Raw genomic sequence first — 26,456 nt, 5'->3', positions numbered from 1 at the left:
GAGCTACTGCCCATTCACTTTCAGGCCACTTCTGCGAAAGCGCGATTCTTTCGAACCTGACAAGATAGGCGTCGAGATCGTCTTTCCTGTCATCAAAAGGCGGGATAAGCTTGTGAGGGCTGACCGCCGTTGCGTGTCCCGAGGCTACTGGTTCAGGTGCTGAGCGATCAACTTGCGCGCTATCCCTCGCGAGCTCTTGCAAGCGGATCTTCATCTCTAATGTCTTCTGCTCCCGCTCGGATGCTTCTTTCTCCCGTTGCGCTTCTTCCCTCGCGCGTTCTGCAGCTTCTTTCACGGCCTCACGCTCTGCCAGCCGTTCTTCCCTTAATCGAGCCTGCTCAGACTTCACCCATTCCCGAAGCTCCGCATCCTTGTAACCCAATTCCTTTCCTAGAGCGATAGTCTTTTCGAGGTCCATGCTGCCACTTCACTCGTGAATTCCGCTAGGTTCTACGTCCTGCTCTTCAAGATGTTAAGAAGAGTCCTGTCGCGGACGCCACTTGTGATGTTATGGCAGGTTCAGGGCCGTAGTGGGAGCGGCTCTCAAGTGACGAGGCAGGTGACCAAATTCAAACAACGGAAATATTTATGAAAAGAATAAAAGGCAGAAAAAGGAAGGAGGAAAAAAAGAGGAATAAAGATGCCGCGAGTCCGGCGTGGCACGCAAATATGCTGTCGCTGTCAGAAGGGTTCGAGTCCGAGCCGCGCGAAATCGCTCAAGGGCCTCACAGTTTTTGGCGGCGGCGGGAGCGGCAGCGAGTAGAAGCTCCGGTCGAGGCGGCTACCGCTGGCGGTTGTTGTCGGTGACGCGGCGTGGCCCCGGCATCCGAGCGCAGTCACCGCGCCATGACGACGTTACCGTTGGTCTGCCCGAGAAGCTGGTCGGCGGGAACACGAGCAGTGCTTGGGGTAGCGCTCCCGCAGTCCGGGCGACTGCCGCTGAAGCGCAGGGTCCTCACAGGATCGGCGTACCCGCAGTCCGGTCGACTGCCGCTGGTCCGCCAGGCTACCACGGGGTAGACGCTCCGCTGGTTGCTCTCGATCACTTCTCGATCCTTCTGGAACCCCCGAGCCTCGTTCCTCCTCTTTCTCCCTTGTCTCGAGCCCCTTTTCCATCTTCGCTTCTTCCTCTTCCCTTTGCCACTCGCACGCTTGCTGCGCCTTTTCCCCGCCGTTTCTTCTTGTATTTCCCGCGCTCAGGCCACTTCATGACATGCTGTTTTTGTGTTAGCAAGGCAAATGCGTCTGTATTTCGCATTGCGAAATTGATTATTTGTTTCTAGCATTATACGCAACAATTCATTAAACCTATAGTTGCACTCTTTTTCTCGCAGACCTTCTCGTATGTTTCACTCGTATGTATCACGCGTATGGTTCCTTTTTTAAGGCAAATGCGCCTACATTTTTCGCATTTTCTGAAACTATATTTTGTTCAAGCATTACACGTTTCGTTTCATCACACATGTACAGTGATGATTCTTCTTGTAGTAGACCTGTTTATTTCACGCATATGATCCGGAATATTTTTATGAAAGTGTGGCGGCGGCTGCCATGTGTTCGGGGAGGAAGGAGGGGGCCTGCGGCCTTGTCAAGCTGGCATCATGCCAGCTTTTTCTGCAGCATCATATATCCTTGATGCCAAATAGTCATTATCATCACGGACATGGAAGAAAAAAAGCTGTGTTCGCTGCTACCGCGGAATTAAACATTATCGGATGTTCGATTAACCCCACGGCGAAAAGGCCTCTTTTACCACGTAGAATATGTATATATGGATATTATTGCGCACGTCAGCGGTAATTTAATCTCCTGTGATCTCTTAGAGAAGCCCTTACAGTGTCACCATGGTACCGCATTTTCGAGAAGCACGTTTCAAAAAAAAAATTGATTGCTGTGGCTGGAAGCAGCAGCTCGCTGTGTAAACAGAAATTTTTCCTAACAAATTCAGTTGCTTTCCAAAATCACGCAAAAAATGAATTCACGAATAGATTACTTAAACAATGGCACATCAAAAATCGACCACAAAAAAAAGAATTCCCTGGCGGGACTCGAACTGCCGCGTCGATAATAGTGCGCGCGGCGCTCGAGACCACTGCGCCACGAGAGAAATGAATTTTTTTGGGAAATAACCTGTATATTAGATAGAGGCCCACACTTCGCGTCTTGTACATCGGTGGCTGCTAAGCTGAAATTTCGTGAATACCGCTCGCGTAGTAAGGTTCCCTGAAGCCTCCACGATTGCTGATAACCAGCACCTAGCCCAGCTTCGGGCACAAGAAGCCATCGCAATAGTGTGCGCGCCGCTGCGACTGAGATTTCGCTGTGCGAGAATAGTGCTTGCCAAAATTTGTTCTTACGCTTTGCGCTAGAAACATCGGCGGGTAATGATTTCTTGTTGCCTAAATTACGTTCTGCAACTGTTATTCTGCACGTAACTGACAATGTTTTCTACAAGCGTGCGGTCGCACACGCATATGCAGTTTGCAACTCCGGTGGCGCGAAGTCCCCGAAGCGCGACGGCCGTAGAGTCGTAAAGCCAAAATACAGATCGCATTAGCGATAGTGTTGAGTTGTATGGGCTTCAGGAGCCTTACTAACTTCATCACACTCTAGAAAGTAACAAAATAAAACCGCATTCACTACGGCACGAATGTTGTGAGGGCGCAGTTTTCGCTTCTCGATAGATTCCCGACGGCACGTCGGCCGACCGATCGGCCCACCAATTTTGTCGGCGTCTTTGGTCGGCGAGCCCGCCACACTACGCGGACATCGACCGACGTGCTTGTGTCGCCGTCGCCATAGGCGTAGCGTCACAACGCAGTCTGCCAACTTGACGGTCGGCCGACGGGTCGGTGACTCGTCGGCGTCGCCGTCGTGTCGTCGTCTGCGTAATGTCGGCCTACATCACGGCAGTCATCACCCAAGAACATCGACCGGTTTCACCGTCGCCCGTCTGGGCGCACACCAAAACACGACTTCCGATCAGCTCACTTTAACTATCATCGTGTCCAAGCCCACCGCATAGGTCACGCAACATTACCCCTTCATTCTCCTGTACCTCGGTCCCCAGGCTCCAGCACACCCTCGCACCTCCGGCGACTCGATTTCTCTCGGGTAACGACGGGGAATCGCAGCATAGCTGCGGGCAGAAGACCGGTCAGCAGTTGAACGAAGTTGGGCGAGACTCGACAGCTCTCGGCGAGGGACGCTGGGGCGATCCCCACAAGTTCAACTTCGGGAATGGAATCCCCGCTGATTCCATCACTGCCATTATACAACACGTGCTGTGTGTGCACTCGCTTTCCGGTTTGATAATCGAGAGGGTGATTTCTCCCTCTAATACGCTCCCCTCAAGCTTCGCTAATAGACACCACAGGAATGTACTGGTTTGGAATGCGTATCCCAGAAGCATTCTATCCGCTGCTGCAGCGCACGGGACCGAGAGGGCACCGTGGAGGTTTTCTGACAGTGCTTTCGCTCACAGTTTTTTTTTTTTTGTCTTGAATGGGGGGGGGGGGGGGGGGGCATGCAAGGAATGCATACCAACGCTTTTTAGGGCCACCTGCGCTGCGAATGTTGACCTCTTCGAAACCGTAGTTCCGTACAGCCTTCTTAAAGATACTGCGAGATACAAAATATGACATGAAATTCGCCCACGCAAGGCGCAAGACACCAGCAAAATCGGTGATTTTGAAACCACAATTGTGAAGAGCGCGGCCATTACCGCCGGGATGAAGACACGAGGCATTTTGCGAGCCAGCATTTTGCGAGCTGGCCGCAGCAAACCTGCGCGCGACACCCCTAGTAGAAGCGCGCCAAGCGGAGCTCGAACAGTTTACTAAGCTGGCCGGCGGACCAGGCACCCAGCGGGAAGGAACGTCACTTCCGATTCAAAGCTGCTTTTGCAGTTCGCAGGCAGGTGCATCGTCGTCTGCTACCGGGCTATTATAACTGATAACCCGGTTATGCTGGTAGCACTGGTTTTGACTTAGAGCGTTTATAACTGAATAATGAGGAGTTTCAAGGAGCTACGAGTTTTATAAAACTTGTTTAACAAGTTTAACAAAACCCAGTTGAGCAAAATTTGTCGGGGGCTAGTTGGTTCATGATGCTTAAATATTTTTAGCGCAAAAGCCAAAGCCAATACACAAAAAATGAGACAGGACAAGCGCTTGTCCTGTCTCCTTTCTTGGGTATCATCTTTGGTTTTTGCGCTAAACATACTTAAAATATCCCAGTTTGTTTGGTTTTACGTACTGTAAGCTCAAAATAAATTTGGCCGAGGTGAAATTTCAGAGCAGTTGGCCTTTGAAAACACCGGTTAATTTTTTAGAGCCTTGTTACACCCAGCACAACAGTGAGATGAACGGTACCGCACGCACGCCATCTAGCTCAAAATTAACCAAAGTACAGGAGCCTCACCGCAAACGCGCCTCCGCACGCGTCATGAAATCTGCTGCTCACGCCGCCATTTAGTTTTCCCTACAGGCCTTGTCAGGCAGGCGGGAGTGAGCGACCCCGTTACAGAAAGCGCGCTCAAAGATGCATGTATGCACGACATTGCAGCCATCAACGTCTTTTATAGTAAATAAAGCTAGGTTAGTCTGCGAATCCATGAGCAAGCTGAATCGCCCGGAAAACCCATATAACTGAAAAAGAGCGCAATGGGTGAGAATATCTGGATACATTTCGCGTAATAACGAATGCCTTGGGGAAGCTTACGGTATCGACGAACTTCCTCGCTTTTTCCACGTTCCTCTTCATTTCCCTGCACTCCCTGGTGAAGGAGTAGATGCTGTCAAACCAGTGGTGGAAGTTCGCAGCGCGTTTCGTGACGGAGTCAGAAAGTCTGTGATGACAAAAGAAGACTGCGTCAGTCATCAAGCATGGTGTGCGAACGATTATTCTAACATAAATAGAAAATGGCAGTTTGCTTACGCATCATGAATGTTGAGGTACCCGACCCGCTCAATTTCTTCGTCATAGTCGACGCCCATCGTGGTTTCTGCAAAGCGTTAAAGATGAAAATAAAACAGAAAGCTTGTGTATTCCACTCGCCATTCCTGAGAACATTGACATAAAGTGGTGATTGCTTGCTTCATCTGGCCATAACGTTATCTCGCAACACTCGGCCGCTTCGGCCTGTGTGCTCGGTCACTGCTATTAGCCACATCACAGCTAAAAAGAGCCTTCTCGAGGCGGCTGTTGATTGAGGGGTCTTCGGGCAATGGCTCTCTTAAAACGGCCCTACATAGGGCTCTGAAGGTCGCGATTTAACGCGCGCCATCGTTTGAGTACACTGCGGGGAACGTCCTCCCGCAAAATATATTTAAAATGTGAAATATTAGCCAAGTTATCGCTTACTTGAAAAGTGCCAGATATAAAATTTGGTGCTTTCGCTCTTCCCTCGCGCCTCACAGTAATGCGGATGCTACGAGCTTGCCAGCTCGGAGCCTGACAACCCAGAGACAGCTGTCAAGGCCGTTGTGCTCTGATACGCGTAGCCATTGGATTCGCGCAGGGGTGCGGATCAAATGACTCCACCGGTCGTCAAATGAGTACGCAATATAAAAAGCGGGAAACATTAGCCTGTTCTGTACATACACTTACAAAGGTAGAGTAACAGAATGCAAAAACTGCTACAATCAATTCGTGTTATTTTGACTGTGCCAATCCTTTTATTTGCTGCTTTTTCGGTTTACCTTTTCTGTTTTGCATAGGTTTTTCTCTCAACAACTGCTTCTCTCGTAATCGCGTACACTGTTGATATGGGCAGGAAGGAGCGGCAGCCATGCGGCCTCTCCTAACGCCGTTCTGTTTTATTGTACAGATGCTGCTGACCTCGACATGCGCGGATGTGGTTCCACGCACGTGGCTTTCCCCAAGACACGTGAATCTTGCGCCGTCAGCGTGCTACCCCAGCGTGGAAGCTTCACGGAACCAGCCCGGTCTGCTGCCAGTCACCGTCAGTGAACTGCACACGTTGGCGCATGCTACGCCGGTGGCCCAAAATTCGTCCGGAAGCTGTGCGTAATAGCCTTACGTCCCTATGCCCGGCTGGATGCCACTTCACAACTACGCACCATCGACAGCAGCGACACCGCAGCAGGCAGGGGACTTAAAGAGCTTCCTTTCCACGCGGCGCCTCAGTGGGCAGGAAGGAGCGGCAGCCATGCGGCCTCTCCTAACGCCATTCTGTTTTATTGTACAGGTTGGTACTCCTCAATCTCTTAACTGTAAGCGTTCAAGTAATGCATTCTTGCTGCTCCTTCCTAGCTCCAGCGTATTGTTGTCTGTGACAGCTCATTGTGTTCGGGTTGCTAAATTATTACTAATCTGTGGCGACGTTGAGGAAAACCCTGGGCCTACGGACGGCACAGATGTTACCACACGGTCTGATGAGCTGAGGACTGTTATTAAATCAATTACTTCACATGTTGATTCCCGCCACGATGAGCTTAAGAAAGTATTAGATGAAGTAAAGTCGAGCCAAACTAAGTTAGAAAAAACGGTCTCGGATATTAACTCTCGACTGGCCGCGGTTGAAGCTTGGGTAAATTTACTGGATGAGAACCAAGAAGTCCAAGTACACCAAGTGGCCACAGACACTATTCGAGTGGAAACCGCCGAGCTGCGCCCTCGCCTAGGCAGCTTTGAGGACCGATCTCGAAGGGACTATCTAATTTTTAACGGTTTCGAGGACACAGCTGGGGAATCTTGGGCTCAATCTGAAGAGAAAGTTCGCGCTCTAATATCTGCGTCTCTTGAAACTGTGATATCCGAAGACTCTATTTCGCGAGCCCACAGATTAGGGGCCTACGTGCCCAACAAGTGCCGGCCAGTAATAGTAAAATTTTGCTCATTCAAAATCAGAGATGCCATCTTGTCGAAGAAATCTAAACTTAAAGGCACAAAAAAAATCACGCCATATCCACGGAATGAATGATGACAAGTGGGGCGAAGCTCGAGAGGGGGAGATCATCGGTAACCGTAACTCTCCCGTGAAAGTTCGCCCATTACATCATTAAGAAAGACGTAAGACTGTGTGCGTACATTGTACAAATCAACTTTTATTTTCGGAGTCAATGCTCCCAGGCCCAGACCTGGTGAAAGACCCCGCGCCATCGAGGACTACCCCGCACCTCCACCACAATTTGTCACGTAGGATGGGACACGACGGTAAAGAAAGAACTTTTATTTAGGGCGAACTTGTTCCCGAACAAGACGAGAGGAAACGAGCAAAGGTCCTTGCGTCTCGTTCGATCTCCGAGAACGACTGCCTGCGTTCGTGGCGTGATCTCTTGCGTGATCTCCCCCTCGCAGTGCACGTGCGCTCGCGCCTCCGTTGGCGAACACAGACAAGCTCGCGCTCCCGGTGCCGAGTTTGCGCTGCCGGTTGCAGCTGGTTCTTGCGCGTGCAACGCGGCCCACTTTGCGACATCTCCGAAAGCATGCGGCGGTCACGTACCACGAGACACAAGGGATGGACAGACCCATGGCTTTAGGAGCTTCGCACCTAAAAGCATCAGCGAAGACTTCTGTAAAGCTACACGTAATTCCAGGAAAAAGCTAATTGATTAGGGCAAAGCAAGTGGGCAGAAGTACACTGTCCGCTACAGCAAACTATTCATTAACAAAAAAATGTTTCGTATACTGCGCACAAACGGATAGCATTTGCGAAATAGCCGATAACTCCGAACTCGAATCCCCCGGCTCAGGTGTTCCTAAGTCGCCCCCTGCATCCCATTGTAACGCCAGCAGCCCGCAATAGCAATCCCAGTCTAAAAACCAACCTTGTGCTAAAAATGAAATTTCTTTCCTTTTTACTAACATCCGTAGTGTAATTAACAAACGCGACGATTTATCTTCAATTGTCGATTACTGCTATGCTGATATCGTTGTGTTAACCGAAACATGGTTATCGAGTAAAATTTGTGATTCCGAAATTTTTCACTGTTATTAAATTTTTCTGTCATTAAAATTCTGTTCTGTTATTTTTCTGTTATTAAAATTAAGCAAACTTAATATTGATAATAACATACTAAGATGGATTGAAAACTTCCTGCTTAATCGAACACACTGCGTTGCTATTAACAGCTACAACTCACCTGCAGGCCCTGTATCTTCTGGTGTACCACAAGGCTCTGTGTTAGGTCCCCTTCTTTTCCTAATATACATTAACGATCTACCTAACAACATCTCTTCCTCAATCCGACTATTCGCCCATGATTGTGTAATTTACCGTGAAATAACTAATCCTAATGACTGCTCAGTACTTCAAAGTGACCTAAACAGCGTTTCCTCTTGGTGTGATGACTGGTTAATGACACTGAATGTGCGTAAATGCAAAGCTATGAGAATTACACCTAACCGCAACAACGGCATTTCCTACCCTTACTTACCAAAAAATAGCTCTCTCGACGCTGTTAATACGTACAAATACCTTGGTGTTCATATAAGTAATAACCTCCCGTGGCAAACGCATCTTGATTATGTAGCCAGCAATGCTAACCGCATGCTTGGCTTCCTGCGCCGTAACTTTTCTCTCGCCCCTCTTTCTTTAAAACTACTGTTCTACAAAACCCTCGTCAGATCAAAACTAGAATATGCCTCTTCCATTTGGGACCCGCATTTATTATTCCTTTCCACCTCCGTTGAATCCATTCAGAACCGTGCCGCCCGATTATTGTATGCAACTACTCTAGAACGTCCAGTGTATCTTCAATCAAAATGCATTTACATCTTCCTGACCTTTAAGTAAGAAGAAACATAGCCCGGTTGTGCCTTTTTCAGAAAATTTACTTTACTAACCCTGACATCAAGTGCGACCTTTTTGCAGTTCCTTCATATGTTTCCTCACGCATTGACCACAAATTCAAGGTTGAAGTGCCGTCCTGCCGTACAAACTTCTGCTTCAATTCATTCGTACCGAGAACTTCGACGGAATGGAACCTTCCCCCGCTTCGATCGCCATCATCACTGAACCTTCATTATTCAAGGCGGCCATATCAAACTCTTTTTGAAAACTTGTATGACCCACTCCTCTCTGCAACGCCCTCGAGGCCCTGAGAGTGTTGTAATAAATAAATAAATAAATAAATAAATAAATAAATAAATAAATAAATAAATATACCGTTCCTATTAAAGCGCAAGCTCTTAAGCGCCCGCTTTTGTAGTTTGGCGCTGCCGTCGTCCCTCAATATAACGGAACAAACAAAAAGGACGCCAAAGGTATACGAGATGTAGCGAGAAGGAAAACGGAAGAGGAAAGTATGGCTAAAGGTGAGGTGCAGGCCGCGCAAGACATGTGGGGCAAAAGCGCGCCTTTGCTTCTAGTGGCTCCTGAGAATGGAGCCGCAAGCATCCACGGAAGCAAGCGTCTTGCTGTCTTCACAATAAGCACAGAAGCCCAGTACACGCTGCGCGCTGCACATACATCCGTCCTTCGTCTTCCTCTTCTCTGCGTGGCTCATCCGAACTACGTGATATTTGCGCGGCAGGTTCAAACGCGATCTGATCACGCTGATTACGCCATCACTTCCTGAGACGCAGCAGCTACGCGCTGTGACCGACAAGACTGCATTTCGCGCTGTGCTCAAATTTCGCATTAGGGATTGCCGTAATTGTCAGGCAATTTTCTCCGTAAAATACATTTGTCGGTTCTTTGGTCGTGCAGGCCAGTCAACTCGTGAGAGCCAGCGTCTGCTCGCATTCAGTGCTGCGCCGCTTACCGAGCAACACGCCCAGGGTGGCCGCCCGAGCAACAGGGATCACGTTGAAGAACCCGCCGCCCATGCTGGCCACTTTTTTAACCAGTCGCTCCCCTCTCCTGTTCAAAATGGGGACGTAGCCATCCAGAATGCGCAAGTGGTAGCCGGGCTTCACTGCCTTCCGACGGGTTCTCCAGGCCTCTCCGCCTCTGTGGGATAAACGCGACACCACATGGGCTCAATATATAACAAGCGTACACCGTTGCGCACAAAAATTCTGCTCAGCTTTTCTGCCAGGCAAAAATTCTGGTATAATTGTGTACATATCTTGACGGTACAGTTCACCAAGGCAGAATAAGCAATTTCTGTGGTGTGCAGTGCTTCATGGTGGGAGTACCACAGCCAAAGCTCGCTCACTGCCGAGCCAACCTGAATAATTCGTACTAGTTCACAAGGCAGGCCCTCATTCGTACCAAACAGCATTAAACAACATTAAACAAAGGAGCCACCCTCGAAGATCATAGCTACGCCATACGTGATATTATAACGTTACTGTGTTTGAAAGTGAATTTCTACTTAGCGTGAGCTGTCTTTTATTATCGCCACCGTTACGGCCTAGTAGCAAATTTCAAATACTGAAGATGTTTAGAGTGCCGAAGTCGTGAGCGTAAATCTGTCCAAGTGAAACTCGGTTTGGCTGTCTTTTATTTTCCCGCTCACGTTTCAATAAGAAGCACGCCATTGGCGTCCATGAAAAGCAAATCTACCACCTCGCTGATAGTACGAGATACATGCATAGCGTGAATGAATTTTCTGCACTGTAGCTATAGCCATGCCCTTACTTATATACTCGTTTCAGACAGGATCACGACCGCAGTGCGAAAGCAACAAGCTCAAACTTAGAAATTACCTGTGGTAAGTTGTCTTCTAAATAAAATCTGTGCAGTTACAACCGAACGTCTTTGTCTTGTGCAGATTGCCACGAGTTATTAGCAAAACTCAGCCTACCTAAACGAAAGAGACCTTCCTGCTTTTACCAGAGACGGGCCTGCCCTAAAATAAAAATTGTCATCTAATAACAACCTCCTTCCGAGGTTCTATACTACACAAATGTTTACAGCTAAATACTCGGTGGGAGGCGCAGGCTTATTTCTCATATCAAAACAAACCGCCAAAAGTCGTACGCAAAGTATGTGTGGTGGGTTCCTCTGGCTGACCGATTCGCGGATTGCTGTTAAACATGTTATCGATTCACGTGCACGCGCCATTCCACAAATGAGGTGCCTGAGCTACGCGGTGGGAGGTAGTGAAAATACAAGGAAAAAATGGCTGCAGCTTTGCTCAGCTAACAAAGTAAAGGTTGGCTCAGTCTTGTTGAGTATTGGTTTCGCTTGGTTAACCTTTGATGTAGTTGTATTGCCAACCACGTCTCAACGCCGTTACGTCCCGTACAACGCTCCCAGAAAGAGGCCCGTTTCGCTTTCATTCACGGCGAACGCGGAGTTCCTCTTCGCCGGGCACGTGACGAGACGACCGTGACGACCCAGCGGCGCATGCGTGGTAGGCGGCAGAGTTGGTCGGCTCCCGCTACCTGAGCAGAAAGACTGAAAACGGGGCCTTGTGCGCAGTGCCCAAAGCAGCCCGGCGAATGACGCGATGCGATTGAAGGGGTGTGTCTCAGGGGGTGTGTGTGCGGTCAAAAGGTGAACTTGCGCATTCGCGACGAAACCGCTGGACGGAAGTAGTACGTACAGCTTTACTTTAAACTATCAACACGGATGCAGTGTCAGGAGCGAAGCGACGAGGCTGAATAGGCGCAACGTCAAGGGCCATTAAACGCCCTACAGTGTAAAGGAACCCATACTGGAATTGCCTAGCAACGCGTTGGGACGTCTCAAAAGACGATTCTCATGAGAGCGCTGCCAATGTTGTAAGAGCATTATCTATATACTGAATTCAGTTGGAAAGGCATCGCGATTGAAGGAAAATATCGGTTGGAGCTCGAGGATTATACTTCGTGAGATTATCTTTTCACGGCCGTTTGGTTCCCACTTAGCATCATGCCATCGTCCATTGAAAATAGAGCGAAACACCAATCGGCGTTTACTTCGCCGCGCATTCTCGACAGCTCTCAAGGCGGCATATAAATACTTATATTGCGCGAGAACTGCATCGTTACCCGCCGCGGTGGCTCAGTGGCAAAGGCGTTGCGCTGTTGAGCACGAGGTCGCGGATTCGATTCCCTGCCGCGCCGGCCGCTTTTCTGATGGAGGCTAAAAGCAAAAACGCTCGTGTGTACGAGATTTCGGCGCACGTTAAGGATCCACTTACACTGCGGCGCGGCTCATCGCCTGCACTGCGTCGGCGCGTTAAACCCTACAATCAATCAATCAAATCAAGAACTGCATCGTCGCTTTAGCCGTACTGGCCTGCCTTCGCTGGTACCTTGTATCCGCATGTTCGCTCTCCTCCAACACCTCCTTAAAAAAGCGAGCTATTTTTTGGCGTTTCGCATGCGGTGCACATGTGAATATTTGGATGTAACCAGTCTCTATATTGAGTACAATTTGTCCGCGAAAATAATGAACACAGACAGAGAATTACAAAAGGCGCGCCAACGCAACGGGTAACAACTTTTACAGGTTCCGGGGCACAAAGCAATACTCACAGAGTCAGCATGCCTCCTCCTACCCAGGGCACCATCATACCGTAAAAGAATGACCGGTCCACGTTCACCGCGTTGGTGAGCACGCTCTGCGAATGCAACAAATATCGGCACCGTTCGTCAGACGCATCTATTTCGACCTTCAAAGGTTTCACGCAATTTGGAATTAAATTCCAACTGTGCCGTGCAGAAACCAGGCGCGATGCGTGTCGACGAATGCGAGCAGCAGACTATGCCATCGTTAGCTGCACAGGCGCTGTATATCGGGGACCTCTATCGCTCCACTGCCACCGTAACTGGCTACAAGGCTCTCGCGTACGCCGTGCGGGGCTGCCAAGGGGCTACCTGCCAGCCCCGAAATTTCCGCTCTTGGGATGGTGGAAATAAACTCTGTCAGGAAATAATTGCTACCGGCAATAATTTTTGCGTAACCAGTTACGGACCGACCAAACACAATTTCAGTGTATGCTTTCACATCACCAATTAACCACTTTAGAACTTCAGTGGGGGGAAACTTTCATTTCATTTCTTTTCATTTTATGTTTTGGTACATACGGAGGCGGGAGAAAAGCCTCCCAACGGCAGCTTGGCGAGGCCCCCACCCCCTGTTATATGGGAAACATCGCGCACAGCACATGCAACAGCTTTTTGTTGTAAATCACAGAGAAAAGAATACGTTCTCAAGTTCTCAACATTGCGTAAATTAGTACACATAGTTGCACGCACAGATATATCAGATACGCACGTATGCAAAGAGCAACTTCGCATGCATGAATTAATTTACGTGTGTCCCAATGAACAGTCGCGTGCGATTTGAAGGTAATCGCGCGAGCTTCGACCCATAAAGACGATAACTCCCGAGCGTGGCATTTTTAGCGTGCCTGGGACCTAGTTTACGCATTCTCCCCTCCTTCGGTCGCTGTTCCTGCCAGCAGTCATCACTACCGCGGCTAGTAAGCCACCCGTTCCGCTTTGTGGTGATTTTGTGCGGTTGCAATAGCGTGTGCGCTTTCTTTTTGATTATCCTGAGCAGCGATAGCCCACATTGTTTGAAATGGCCAGTATTTACCGACGATGTGTTTGTGCGCACCTTTAAGAAAAACGCTGGCACTTGTAACGTCTCTGTGCTATCTTGCGCAGCTTTGGATAAAATTTTATTACCATCTCGTTTTGTTGCATTCATGCACCAATCAAAATCTTGGGATTGTTGTTGCGTAAAGGTATAAATACTGCATTACAAATGCCAGAACAATTCAAGCTGAAAAAATGCCACGAGCAGTATCCCTGGAAGAGCGACGAGAAATAATTACGCTTAGCCAAGTTTTGTCTCAGCGATAAATTGCAAGGAAGATTAACCGCCCACAGAACACAGTTAACCGAATCCTACATGCGTTCTCGCGGGACAGTTGTTTGTAGGACACGCCGCATCAAAAGAGACCGATGAAGAAAACTGAAGTAGAGGATGCCCTAATCATTGCTGCCGCCGTCAAGGATCCCTTTACAGCAGCGACGATAATCAAAGAAGAGTAACGATCGGGCTGTGCGTCAGCGTTTCTGCCATCAGGCGCTGTCTTAACGCGTCCGGGCTAAAAAGCTATGTGGCAGCAAAAAAGCCGTCCTTGACACCAACGCTTCGGCAGAGGTGTCTAGAGTTTGCAAGCGACCACGAAAGCTGGATCACAGATGAGTCGCAACAGGTCATCTTCAGCGATGAATCTACGTTCACATCGTGCTGGGACGAGCGACTTCGTGTTTGGAGAGTGCGCTGTTCACGGTAAGGACAGTACATCTGTGCGTAGATTAATACATAACTGCGTTTCCTCAGTTTCGTTGCAGATACGAGGCGGGAAACATTCGCAGCGGAGCAGCAAGCGGTGGAGTCTCCGTGAACGTCTGGCGCGCCATTAGCCACGATGGTCTGGTTGAGCTCGATCGTACGCCGGTAAATGATATAATTAATACCATCTTGATTCCTTTCGCTGTAAACGACCCATTCCAGGACGGCTGTTTTTATTTTCAACACGATGGTTGCCCTGTCCGCACATCATCATCAGTGCAGCTTAACCTATATAACAGTGGTGTAGCGCAGCTTAAGCCGCCCCCCCCCCCCCCCCAAAAGCGGCACGAATATAATCCGCAATGTTTGGTGATTATTGAAGGAAAATTTGGCTCAATGCAACGTCGACAACGTTAATGCAGACATCCGTTGTGTGGCAGTGAAAGCAGAATGGAATCGGCTCTGACAGGACCCCTACTTGTTGCCTCCATCATCTCTGCCGCGCAGAGTTGGGCAGCGGAAGCAAAACATGAGTGGTGCGACCAAGTTTTAAGAGTGACATCGTAATGTTCTATGTTGTGATCCCTAAATTCAAGCCCAATCCCTTACCGTACCAGTATTACGCAGCAGATGGTTTGTTTTTGTTTCGTTCATTTTTCCCGCTTGTTGTATTTCGCGGACATGCTCGGCAAATAAATGGAATCGCAAGTAAACAGTTGTACTTCTTATCTTCCTTTTGTGCTGGCCCGCCATGCGGTAAGCCACATGCGTACGCGAATCTGATTGTCTGCTGTAAGATACGACAAGTGGGACGTCGTCACTGCGTTCGCGATAAAAGAGGAAGGGGTTACTGGTTTTGCCGAGGGAGTGACCGCTGCTTGAATGAACAGCGCCCCAGGGAGAGAAGATGCCTAAACTAGGAACCAGACGCAGTAAAACAAGCCGCGCGGGGGGGTCATCGTCGTGGTCGGTCGACGCTCGCGCGATTACCTTCAAATAGCATGCGACTGCATGCAAAAAAGGGGTATCTGGCGTCAGCAATGTGTAGAAAGAGCATTCCCTTGCCCTCCTGCCCGCAGATAAAGAAGGGGGATTTCTTGTGTTACCCCGGGACTTGTACGTCACTAAAACGAAAGAAGCCATTCTGTCCGTCTTCAAGCGCCATGACGACGTAGACCTAGCAAAACTTAAATCTAAGGCAAAGAAGTTGTGTACTGACCTAGGCCTGGAGAAACTGGTCAATTCTGTGAACCGGAGCAACAGTGTGGGACTGCAGCTATTTTTTACGGCCAAAAGGCACAAAGATGGTTGCCCATTTTGTGTTATCGTTTCTGAAAAAGGGTCGTGGTTACATAACGTGTCTTCATTTCTACAGAAAAAACTGACATTGCTGCCAATTCGGGATCCTTTCTTGGTACGCAACTCCGAAGAAGTAATTAGCTTTCTTCAGGATAACAAGAACCGGGGGTACAAGGCATGCTCTTTTGATGTAAAGGACCTCTATTACTCGCTTCCGCACAGTGACGTTCTTGCTTGCGTTGAAGAGTGTATTGATGAGCATGGCAATGTGGCATTTCAGAACGACACAGGCGTGTCTGTTCAGGGTTTTCTGGAGCAGCTCACAGTGTACCTGACATCTTCCTACGCTAGTTGGGAAGGCGGCACGTATTTGCAAGAAAACGGGGTCTGTATTGGCTCCTGTATCGCGCCGATCTTGAGTGATTTGTTTTTGGCCAGTCGTGACACAGTCCTTGAAGGTCACATACTTGGTTCTAGCGTGGCAAAAGTGTTTCGATTTGTAGACGATTATTTTGTGTTGTTCGAAACTGATGCTGCAAGTTTCCCGTCCGTGCTGACTCAGGTCAGGGGCAATTTCGATGCTTGTATGTCGCCACTGGTTCTGACCCAGGAAGAGCCTTCAAATGGCTCCATCAAGTTTCTGGATTTGAGACTCCGGCTGCTAGACCACCACGTATGCTGGCAGTACGACCCGCGTGGCAACAAGCCGCTCCTTTCTTATGCGTCGGCTCACACGAAACTCGTGAAAAGAGCAATTGTCAAGACTTGTCTTGGCAACGCGCTAAGGAAATCCCGCCCCCATGCCATCCAGAGCAGTTTTGAGGCACAAACACAGCGCCTATCGGCCGCGGGGTGCCCAACGTGTGTGCAGGCAGCCGTAGCGAAGTCCATGTTGAAGGGACTAAAGAAGAAAGAAAAGGAGCAGGAGCAGCCTCAGTCCAGCTCCCAAAAGAAGGAACCCATTGCAGTGGTGCCGTGCATGCATCGAATTGCTCATGGCCTGAAAAAAGTAGGAAAAGGCGGAAATGTGAAAGTTGTATTTTCAGCTCCCCTGAAACTGTCGCAAATGTGTCGTAAAGTTAACACTCGTCTCACTATGTGTAACAAGTGCACTACGAAGCATCACAAGCAGTTTGTTGCCTGCGCAGAAAAAGTTGTTTATTCTGTGCCTCTCTCGTGCGGCAAGAAATACGTCGGCCAAACTGGCCGATGCCTGAACGATAGGCTGAGGGAACACCATAACAATGTTTCAAAAACGTTCAGTGGTCACCTCGCCCAGCGTCATCGTGATTGCGTTAGCAAATGCCAGCCCCTTTTTGACCAGAGCGTAGTGATAGGCGAGCATGGCAGCAAAATCGTGCGAGAAATCTTAGAGGCCACAGAAATTAACAAGTTAGGTGATAAATGCATAAGCACCCCATCTATCGCCCTCACAGAAAAAGAGTGTAGATTTCTAGCGCAGTAAGCCCACCCTGGTAATCTCTGTCTTGTTTCCAAACTGATTACAAAATGGACTTGTGTTTTGTGTTGATCGTACTTCTTGCCCCGTAAGTAGATTAACTTGTGAATATACGTAAAGTCAGCATGATGCCACGCTCACGCTCTCATATGGTCACGTGTTAATTTAGTGTTTCCTTCTCTTTTTTCCTTTGTTTGTTGTTTTTGCCCATGTGTGTATAAAAACCACTGGCCTAAGCAATAAAACTCAGTTGTTAGTCAGCGCCGTGTTTGTGCCCTCTTCTTTCTGTCTGTGTCGGTAGCGCTGTTAATATGAACGCATACAAAAGCACACCAATATGTTTCCACACGCGCTTACATTGGTGTCAACCATACTGCAAATACCATATTTATTTGGTGATATTAGGAGTGGGGCACAAGGAAATACTAAAAAGTTCAAAATATTAACTATTAAGGAACAGCGCAAACGCGTGTTTAACTGATAGGATATCTATTTCCTTCCACAGTCTGGGAAGACTTAAGAAATGCCGGTGTTTCGTTCGTAGTATATTGTCTCCATACATGGTTCTCTTACGAGGCACTGACCAGAAATCCGGAGGTCTCATTAGAGGTGCATGAACATTTTTATTTAATTTAGAAATAATAACTAGCCTATTCGTACGTTTATTTCTTTCTGTAATTACCTTCTTGCAGAGGTGGTAACCAAAGAAGCTAGACATGCTAATCAGGTTAACTTTTTCTGTTTAAAGGCGCACGGTGTGGTCGGGAACGACGTTGGAGGTCATTCTTATAAATCTGTTATGAAGTCAAGTAAGTATATGTATACTTGTAGATGTAGTTGTACAAGAAAACAGTATTTAGTGTAAGGTAATAACAGTGCTTTATATAGTATTAGGAGTTTAGGATTCATTGTAAGTGTCTCGGTGACGGTAAAGTGCAACTGTGACACGTGATAATTTGGTAACGCCTTGATCTGAATTCAAGTACCAGACCATATTATGAGAAAACGTTACTCCTAGCGTGTTGAAACTACTTACTATTTCAATGGGAGATCCGTTTAGAAAACTAGTATGACTTTCGTGAAGCCCTTTAGTTTTTGCTCGGAATACAACAGCCTTTGTCTTGTCAGTGTTTATAGCTAGTCCATTACACGATGCTCATTCACCAAGTTTAAGAAAAATATCATTTCTTCGTTTAAACAGTTACCATCCGAAATCAATTTTCTTGTAACATATCTTTAATTATAAATTTAAATAATAAATTGATTTGACAATATTATTTATATAGATGTTGAATACGTAGGGTCCTAATGTAGTTTCCTGGGGGTCCCAAACGAATTCTTTTTAGGAATAGTTATTATTTAATCAAACATACTGGGTACCATTATGGAGATATGATTCGATAATATCGTGGGCAGTGCAGCGTACGCCAGTGATTCAATTTTTGCTTCAATTTTTACAACTTTCTATTTAAGAAACCAAAAGCCTTGAAGAAATCCACAAAAATTCTAACAGCTATTTTTTTCTCTTTAATAGCTTCAAGAATGAATTCTTTTTGCCCCGTGGCCGCTAGGGTTGGCTATGCTTTACTGATGCCGGTAACGCAACCACCCATATTGTTTCTAGGAAATTTTTACATGCCAGAAAACTAACTGACAAATGTGTCCGACATGAGATGCACGCCACCACTCTTAAACAGTACTTCAATTCCTTTATTGTGCCCAAAGGTCTTGCAATAGAATTAAAACCAGCCACGTCGGAGTTGCCGCCTGCGAATAAGGAAAAGTGGGACAGTGTGCCCAAATCCGCTTCATTGGACTTGATCCGCATAATTATCGATCACTACCAGACAAATTTTGAACTTTTGGTAAGGAACGAAAAAATTCTCTTTCCCCATCTAAGCAAGCATGAGATCGAGTCATTGGCCTCGCACGAATTAAAGGTTCGAGATAAGCTGTCACATGTCAAGGCCAGACAATTCTTGCGTAATAATGTTATCGCTAAACCAGACGGGCCCCCTCCTCGCACCTTACCACTCACACAGCATGAAGATGTTGCGAATAGTAACATAGTCAACTTGTCAGATGCGGTTTTGTCCGACGCCGATTTGAGCATACTTTCTAGGGGTTTGAGTTTTTGCCCAACAACAGGAGGTTTTTGCAAATTCCTGCTTTTTAAAGATTTGGGAAAATTTGCCCGTACCATGAGGTTAAAGGAATACTTTCACGGCCGTGAAACATGTAATGACACTGCTAAATTGCTTCGATGCCCTCAACACTGGACACCACCCGTGGTTCAGATGAAGGCTGCTACTGCAGTCGAAACATCAGTAAGCGACTGGTTTTGTTTTTAAGCTTGAGTCAACCATTTTCTCAACTATTTCTTCTGCTCCTCGAGAGGTTTCTTCTACTGCTTGTATATATATATATATATATATATATATATATATATATATATATATATATATAAATCAAGGTTGCAGTCGTCATTGCCAGTGCTATTCGGCTTTTTTCGAAATATTTAATAGGGCCGAATGACGTGTGCTTGTCACGTTTCTGTGATTCATTGATAAATAAGCGAAAATATAAGTCGAGAAAAAATCCGCCGTTTTTCCGGGAGCGGGACACGAACCCACATCTCCGCATAACCGGTGCGGTGCGTTAACCAATTACGCTATCCCGCAGCGGCTTCTCTCTCGACTTTTAAAGCGGGGGTTTATATTTGCAAGAGCTCTGAGGCCGGTCAACTAGCGCCGCCCCTCGACTACCGCGGGAGACGTAGAACGTCTTCTTTCCCAGCGGCCGCCACGTAGAACGTGGTCGGAGGTCGGGGTTAGCAATTGGCATATCCGAACTGCTGGAGCCAGTGCCTCGTAATGCATGTAGCAGAACAGAGAGATACGGGACGAGGGACTCGGTAAAGATACAAATCAAGGTTGCAGTCGTCATTGCCAGTGCTATTCGGCTTTTTTCGAAATATTTAATAGGGCCGAATGACGTGTGCTTGTCACGTTTCTGTGATTCATTGATAAATAAGCGAAAATATAAGTCGAGAAAAAATCCGCCGTTTTTCCGGGAGCGGCGGAAAAAACGGCGGATTTTTTCTCGACTTATATTTTCGCTTATTTATCAATGAATCACAGAAACGTGACAAGCACACGTCATTCGGCCCTATTAAATATTTCGAAAAAAGCCGAATAGCACTGGCAATGACGACTGCAACCTTGATTTGTATCTTTACCGAGTCCCTCGTCCCGTATCTCTCTGTTCTGCTATATATATATATATATATATATATATATATATATATATATATATATTGTAGCAAATATGTATGTAGCGCAAATGTACGAGCAATTGTGACCAGCATAAGTCATAACGGGCAATTCTCCGTATGTGGGTATGCGCCGGATGACGACGAAGAAGAGGACGCTCTCGTTGAAGCTCAGCCTCGCGATAAGCTGGTCGTCTCGGCTCGCCCCTGCTGCGCTGACGCCTCGTTCACGAATAAACGGGACCATCCTTCTACAGGAACGTCGAGTATCTCCTTTACAATTTTTGGTGGAGGTTGCGGTCATGCTCGGGTCCACATTTCTCTACCCTGGAGCTGCGCAGTCGGACACTTCCCTCGACGATGTCTCACGGTAACCACCACGAGTCCACACCTCCTGTGGCACCGATCATCTGCCCTGGAACGGTCCGTCAACGGGATCCCCCCTTCTTCAACGGCACTGATGACCAGGACGCTGAGGACTAGCTCGCCACCTTTGAACGTGTGAGCACCCATAACAACTGGGACGATAAGCATAAGCAAAACAACGTCAGTCTCTCTTTTACCGGTGTTGCAGAGACGTGGTATAGGAACCACGGGTCTGATCTTCGCACATGGTCAGACTTCAAGACCGAATTTACCAAAGTGTTCGGGCGCCCGGCGTTTGCGCGAACGTGCTCAGCGCACGAATGAAAGTTTTACCTCCTATATCGAGGACATCCTTGACTTATGTAACAGGGCAAACAACGGTATGACCGAAGAGGGAAAGATCAAGCATATCCTTAAAGGCATAGAATACGACGCCTTCCAGATGCTTATCGCGAAAAACCCTCGCACTGTTGCTGAAATCAGAATCAGCCAATACTTCGATGAACTCCGCAGAGAGAGGGGTCTCACTCGAAAACCCGCGGAGCAAGACCACTCGCTTTGCAGCTTAGCCTCTGACGATAAGGGTGTCCTCTTCGCCCAGATTCAGCAGTTTGTTCGCGAAGAAGTGGCTCGTCAGCTTTCTCTCGTTGGCGACGTAGTGAAGATGCCTGAGTCCAATTTAGCCCCAACACTCAAGAGCGTGATACAACAAGAAGTCGCTGACGCACTTCCATGCACCCGGCAGCCCAATATCGCGGTAGCCCCAGTGGCTTACGCCGACATCACACCGCAAACGCCGATGACCGCTCCTTTGACTTTAGCCGACGCAGTACAAAATATGCCTCTAACCTATGCCAAGACCGTGGCACGGCCCTTCACTGGAGCCGTACCGGGACCCTACCTTGCGACTGCTGCAAGCACTGGGAGTCATTCCACTGCCGGAGTTCAACGCGTTCGCCCCATGCCTGTCGTGCCGCATCCGGCGTCCCCATTCGCAAACCCTTGGCGCACGTCCGATAATCGCCCTATCTGTTATTCGTGTGGGATTGCGGGACATGTGGCACGCTACTGTCGCATGACGGGTACGCGCAACTCATCGTGGTCCTTTCCTTATGCGCCCTCACCACCCATGACGCACTCCCGAGCCCCGTTTTCGACGACACCCATCTCGTGCGATGACCGTGACGTCGCCAGCCGTCGCTCGCAGTCTCCACGACGCCGCTCGCTCACTCCGATGCGCCGTCGCCCTACGACTAGTCAGACGGAAAACTAGACGCCGCAGTTCCGGAGGCAAAAACTGCGTCACCGTCGAAATGCCAAAGTCCTCCTTCTTTGCCGCCTAATTTAATCAATTCGTATGTTGATGGTGTTTTTACCCTGGCGCTCATTGATACTGGAGCTGCGGTTTCTGTTATTGACGATAAATTTTGCCGATCGTTGCGAAAGGTGACGACGCCTATACATGGTGTTACTCTGCGCACCGCTAATGCGCAACCGGTGGAACCGCTGGCCGCATGCACTGCTCGGGTTACAATTCAAGGGGTCGTCTACACCATCGAGCTCATCGTCCTGCCGTCCTGCTCTCACAATCTCATTATCGGATGGGACTTCTTGTCACGACATCACGCCATCATTGACTGCGCGCGCGCTGAAGTAGAGCTGTTTCCGGTACTTGAAGACGATTGTGAGAAAGCCGCGGCAAAGTTACTTGTTGCTGACGACACGGACATCCCACCGGATTCAACTGTGCTTGTGCCATTGTCGTGCAGCAGTGTTTCGGACGCCACAGTCATATTCGCTCCTTCTGGTTTCTTGTCGCTTCGCAAATCCTTTCCACTGCCATTCGCTGTCCTCGACATTAAATCCGGTTCCTGTTCTGTGCCTTTCTCAAACCCAAATCCGTACCCCATCAAAATCGTTCGCAGTGAATGCGTTGGCCTTATAGAGAAAGTTGAGCCTTTCGTTCTTATCGACGTAGCTGAAGACGTTTCTCCCGTTCATATCACCGCGCTTAGCTCCGGTTGCTTACGTGATATCCAACCTGATGCGACTATGTTGCTCAAAGCCATTGACGACGCCCTTACTTCGACCCAACGTGACCAACTATTGACCGTTCTACGACGCTTCAGTGCATCATTCGACTGTCATGGCACTCCTTTGGGCCGCACGTCAACTGTTTCGCATCAGATCGACACTGGCACCCACGCACCATTGCGACAGCGACCGTATCGTGTGTCCTCCACCGAGCGTCGTGTTATAGAGGAACACGTGGAGGACATGCTAAAACCCGACGTCATTCGACCATCGATGAGTCCTTGGGCTTCTCCTGTGGTACTTGTCAAGAAAAAAGATGGATCCATTCGGTTCTGCGTGGAATATAGACGTCTCAACAAAATAACTCGCAAGGACGTTTACCCGCTGCCCCGAATTCATGACGCCCTGGACAGCGTGCAAGGAGCCGAGTACTTCTCATCATTGGATTTGAGGTCCGGCTACTGGCAAGTCCCCATGGCCGACGCCGATCGCTCTAAAACGGCATTTGTAACACCAGATGGGCTCTACGAGTTCAATGTCATGCCATTCGGACTCTGTAATGCACCCGCGACATTCGAACGAATGATGGACAACGTATTGCGCGGTCTGAAATGGAAAACATGCCTTTGCTACTTAGATGACATCGTCGTGTTTTCACCAGATTTTACGACCCATCTAACGCGCCTGGAACAAGTACTGAAATGCCTGACTTCCGCCGGTTTGCAGCTGAACCTTAAAAAGTGCCGCTTCGCTTCTCGGAAACTCACCATTTTGGGCCATCTAGTCTCAAAAGATGGCGTCCTCCCGGATCCAGCGAAACTCCGTGCCGTGGCGGAGTTCCCAAAGCCGACTACGATAAAGGACCTGCGAAGCTTTATCGGCCTCTGCTCCTATTTCCGGCGCTTTGTACGGAACTTTGCCTCCATCATTGCGCCCCTCACGCAACTTCTCGGTGGAAGTGGGGAAATTTCTGACTGGTCCGCTGACTGTGAAAACGCTTTTCTGAGGCTACGCCGTGTCCTTACGTCGCCACCCATACTCCGACATTTCGATCCGCGCGCACAAACCGAACTCCACACCGATGCCAGAGGTGTGGGATTGGGAATATAACGGCTTTCCTTTGAATATTTTAAAGTTTATATATATATATATATATATATATATATATATATATATATATATATATATATATATATATATATATATATATATATATATATATATATATATATATATATATATATATATATATATATATATATATATATATAAATATATATATATTATAGTGTCACGAATCGAACATCGAACTAATAGAGTACCAAAGCGAGAGCCCATTGTCTTACCGATTTAGCTACAAGCCCAAGCGGAGAGGGGAAAGACAGGTGGTGTACTCACTGAGCTCGCTGAATGCCAAGCTGAATGCCACGTGATAGCGTCACGCGACCTCTTGCACCGCTGTGCGCTCCACCCACGGCACGTCTAGTGGCCCTGCGCGCGCCTTGCGCGTGTACTAGAAATTACAAAAATTAAAGGACGCTCACACCAACGCATGTCATCTAACTTCTATACCCTAAATGTCCCAAAGACTGTGACCTCCAGTGTTCACGCAGGGAATCACAGCTCCTTGTCGTTCGCCCTCACACCCAACGACACATCAAGGAACACATTCAAATACTCCTTGATGGCCAGCACAGATTGTAACTCCGCTTGATGTACTCCCGGGCTCTTGGCGACAAGAACTAAAGATTCTCCCTTGGCTTAAAAATATGAACCCCTCACACGACGGGGGTCGCCGACAAGGACGGGCTCACGCGCTCGACCCCATCCTCGGTGGCGATTACCATGTCGTCTACACAGACGCCTCCCAACATCGAGAGCAGCAGTACGACATCATCGTGGCTATCTCCAGAACTAACCTCCTTGCGAGTGCCTCACTCAAGACCCAAGATATGACGGCAGCAGAAGGAGCCATCGCCTTGTCTCTCACTCAACCAGGGGTTTGGAAGGTAGTCACCGCTTTCCAAAGCCTACCAAAATTAGCAGTCGGGTTGGGTGTCCCGACCTGCACTGCGTGTGCTAGAAAAACACTCTCTAAGCGGTTCCATTCAGCTAATCTGGACACGCGCTCACGCTTCAATGGAGGTCCCCGATCACGCCCACTAACAAGCCTGCACTTTAACCCCCCCCCCCCCCTGCCCGGCTATGGACTGCACGAGGCAGCAGCGGTGGCAAGCGAGCACGTCGTCTAAGCCGCTCCCGTGATTTTTGCAGTTGCTGCCATCGACGCCTGCGCAGTTCTCCTGGATTCAAGGCGACCGGCCACATCTGGCCGCTCCACCCGACGAACAAGCGTTACTCTTCAACGACTGTGGCTGACGTCACTCCCAGAAGCAAGATCACGCCCCCCATGCGCATCGGCACCTATAAAAGCTTGGACGACACCACTGGCCGGACATTTCTGGCAGCAGCGGTGGCAAGCGAGCACGTCGTCTAAGCCGCTCCCGTGATTTTTGCAGGTTGGTTTTAAGTTTGGAACTGTTATTCTATGCTTGATGTAGATTTTCCACTGTTGCTGCCACATTGCTTTGCTGTGCAGTGCTATGGCTGATAACAGATTGTGTTGTTTGTGCTGCAGCGAGGAGGTAGCAGGTTGTGAACCGCACATGGTATGCAACTTCGTCTATCACGCCGGAAAATGTTCGGGTATTTCAGAGACTCAATTCTCTTCAATGAGAGAAGCTACAAAGAAGTCGTGGCGATGTCAGACGTGCCGTGTCGGAAAGTCTCGCAGTGGCTCAAAAGATAAATCAAAACCGCAAATCCCTCAAAGCTCAAAAGACGTTGACTTCACGCAGGTCACTCATGGGACTAAAACCGACGCTGTACCGTCTGACATTACCCCTATCCTTCTTAACATTCAAATGAAACTAAGCTCCCTGCTGTAGCTAAATACTACTGTTGAAAAAATTGAACTCTCAGTCCAAGTGATGTCAGAAAAGTATGACACCATTCTAGCTGACACTACACGTCATGAAGCTGACATAAAGGGCATCAAGAAAAAAGTGCAGGCTCTTGACATCAAAGTTTACTCCGAGGTGGATCCCTTAAAGGGGCCCTGAAAGTCATTTTGAGCACACTAAATGAACTAGCGCAACCGTTAGATTGGGTCGTCAACGTCCTCTGTGCCAAGTATTACTCTTTTACGCGCAGCGGAAAGCTCACACTTTTGTTGCAAAGTTTGTCGTTTTTTTCTCACCCTTTCCTTCGTGTTTTTGGACGCCGCCATCTTCACATGTCTACATCATCGATTCCCAGATGTTCTATCATGAGCTAGACATCCTGCTATTGGGCGGCTTTTTCACGCACTTCCGGCAAAGAGATTAGTCGTCTGCTCAGCGTCGGCTCGCCGGCTGATCTGCCAGCGGAGTGCCGGAGTGCTTGGACATTTTACGACAAACGAAACAAGTGTAAACAAACGCTTAACCGTTTGTATTGAATGCAACAGGGCCATAACACGACATGAATATTCTCTTACCTGAGTACGTTCCATAAAGAAAGCGTTCAAGCCCCGTGGCATTTCTTTCTTGCAATCGCAGAGAACGCCCTGAGCCGAATGCCCGGGTTTGACGCATACATTTTATTCAACTTCAAAACAATCCAGAGATGCGTTTCTAACGAACACAACGTCACAACATGCGTTGAAAGTCTGAACCACGATTGACAGAGGATGGGTTGCCTCCTGCCCGTCGTAAATTCGGTACTCACCTCGCGCGCGGTTTGCGGGGACGAACAGCAAGTCACTTAACTCTGGCGCACAAGCCGATGGCTTTTAGCCACGCACACTGCACATACCCCAAGCGAGGTTGAGTCGT

The 26,456-nt window shown here is 48.3% G+C and overlaps 1 protein-coding gene across 1 annotated transcript in view; it reads right to left on the bottom strand.

Moving 5' to 3' along the window:
• LOC144175954 (cytochrome P450 4V2-like) overlaps nt 1–26,456 on the bottom strand; it is a 107,496-nt gene that overhangs the window by 47,370 nt on the left and 33,670 nt on the right. Inside the window, exons 3-6 of the mRNA XM_077705023.1 lie at nt 12,379–12,464; nt 9,732–9,919; nt 4,939–5,005; nt 4,723–4,849 (exon numbers count right to left, since the gene is read on the bottom strand). Coding sequence (XP_077561149.1) covers nt 4,723–4,849; nt 4,939–5,005; nt 9,732–9,919; nt 12,379–12,464 — 468 coding nt within the window. The remainder of the gene's footprint in view (nt 1–4,722; nt 4,850–4,938; nt 5,006–9,731; nt 9,920–12,378; nt 12,465–26,456) is intronic.

Source organism: Haemaphysalis longicornis, unplaced genomic scaffold (genome assembly GCF_048455015.1).
Source record: "Haemaphysalis longicornis isolate Haplotype H1 unplaced genomic scaffold, Haemaphysalis longicornis Haplotype H1 scaffold_3, whole genome shotgun sequence".
Taxonomy (NCBI): Eukaryota; Metazoa; Arthropoda; class Arachnida; order Ixodida; family Ixodidae; genus Haemaphysalis; species Haemaphysalis longicornis.
Note: the sequence above shows the minus strand (reverse complement) of the source record. Positions and strands in the feature narration are given on the sequence as shown.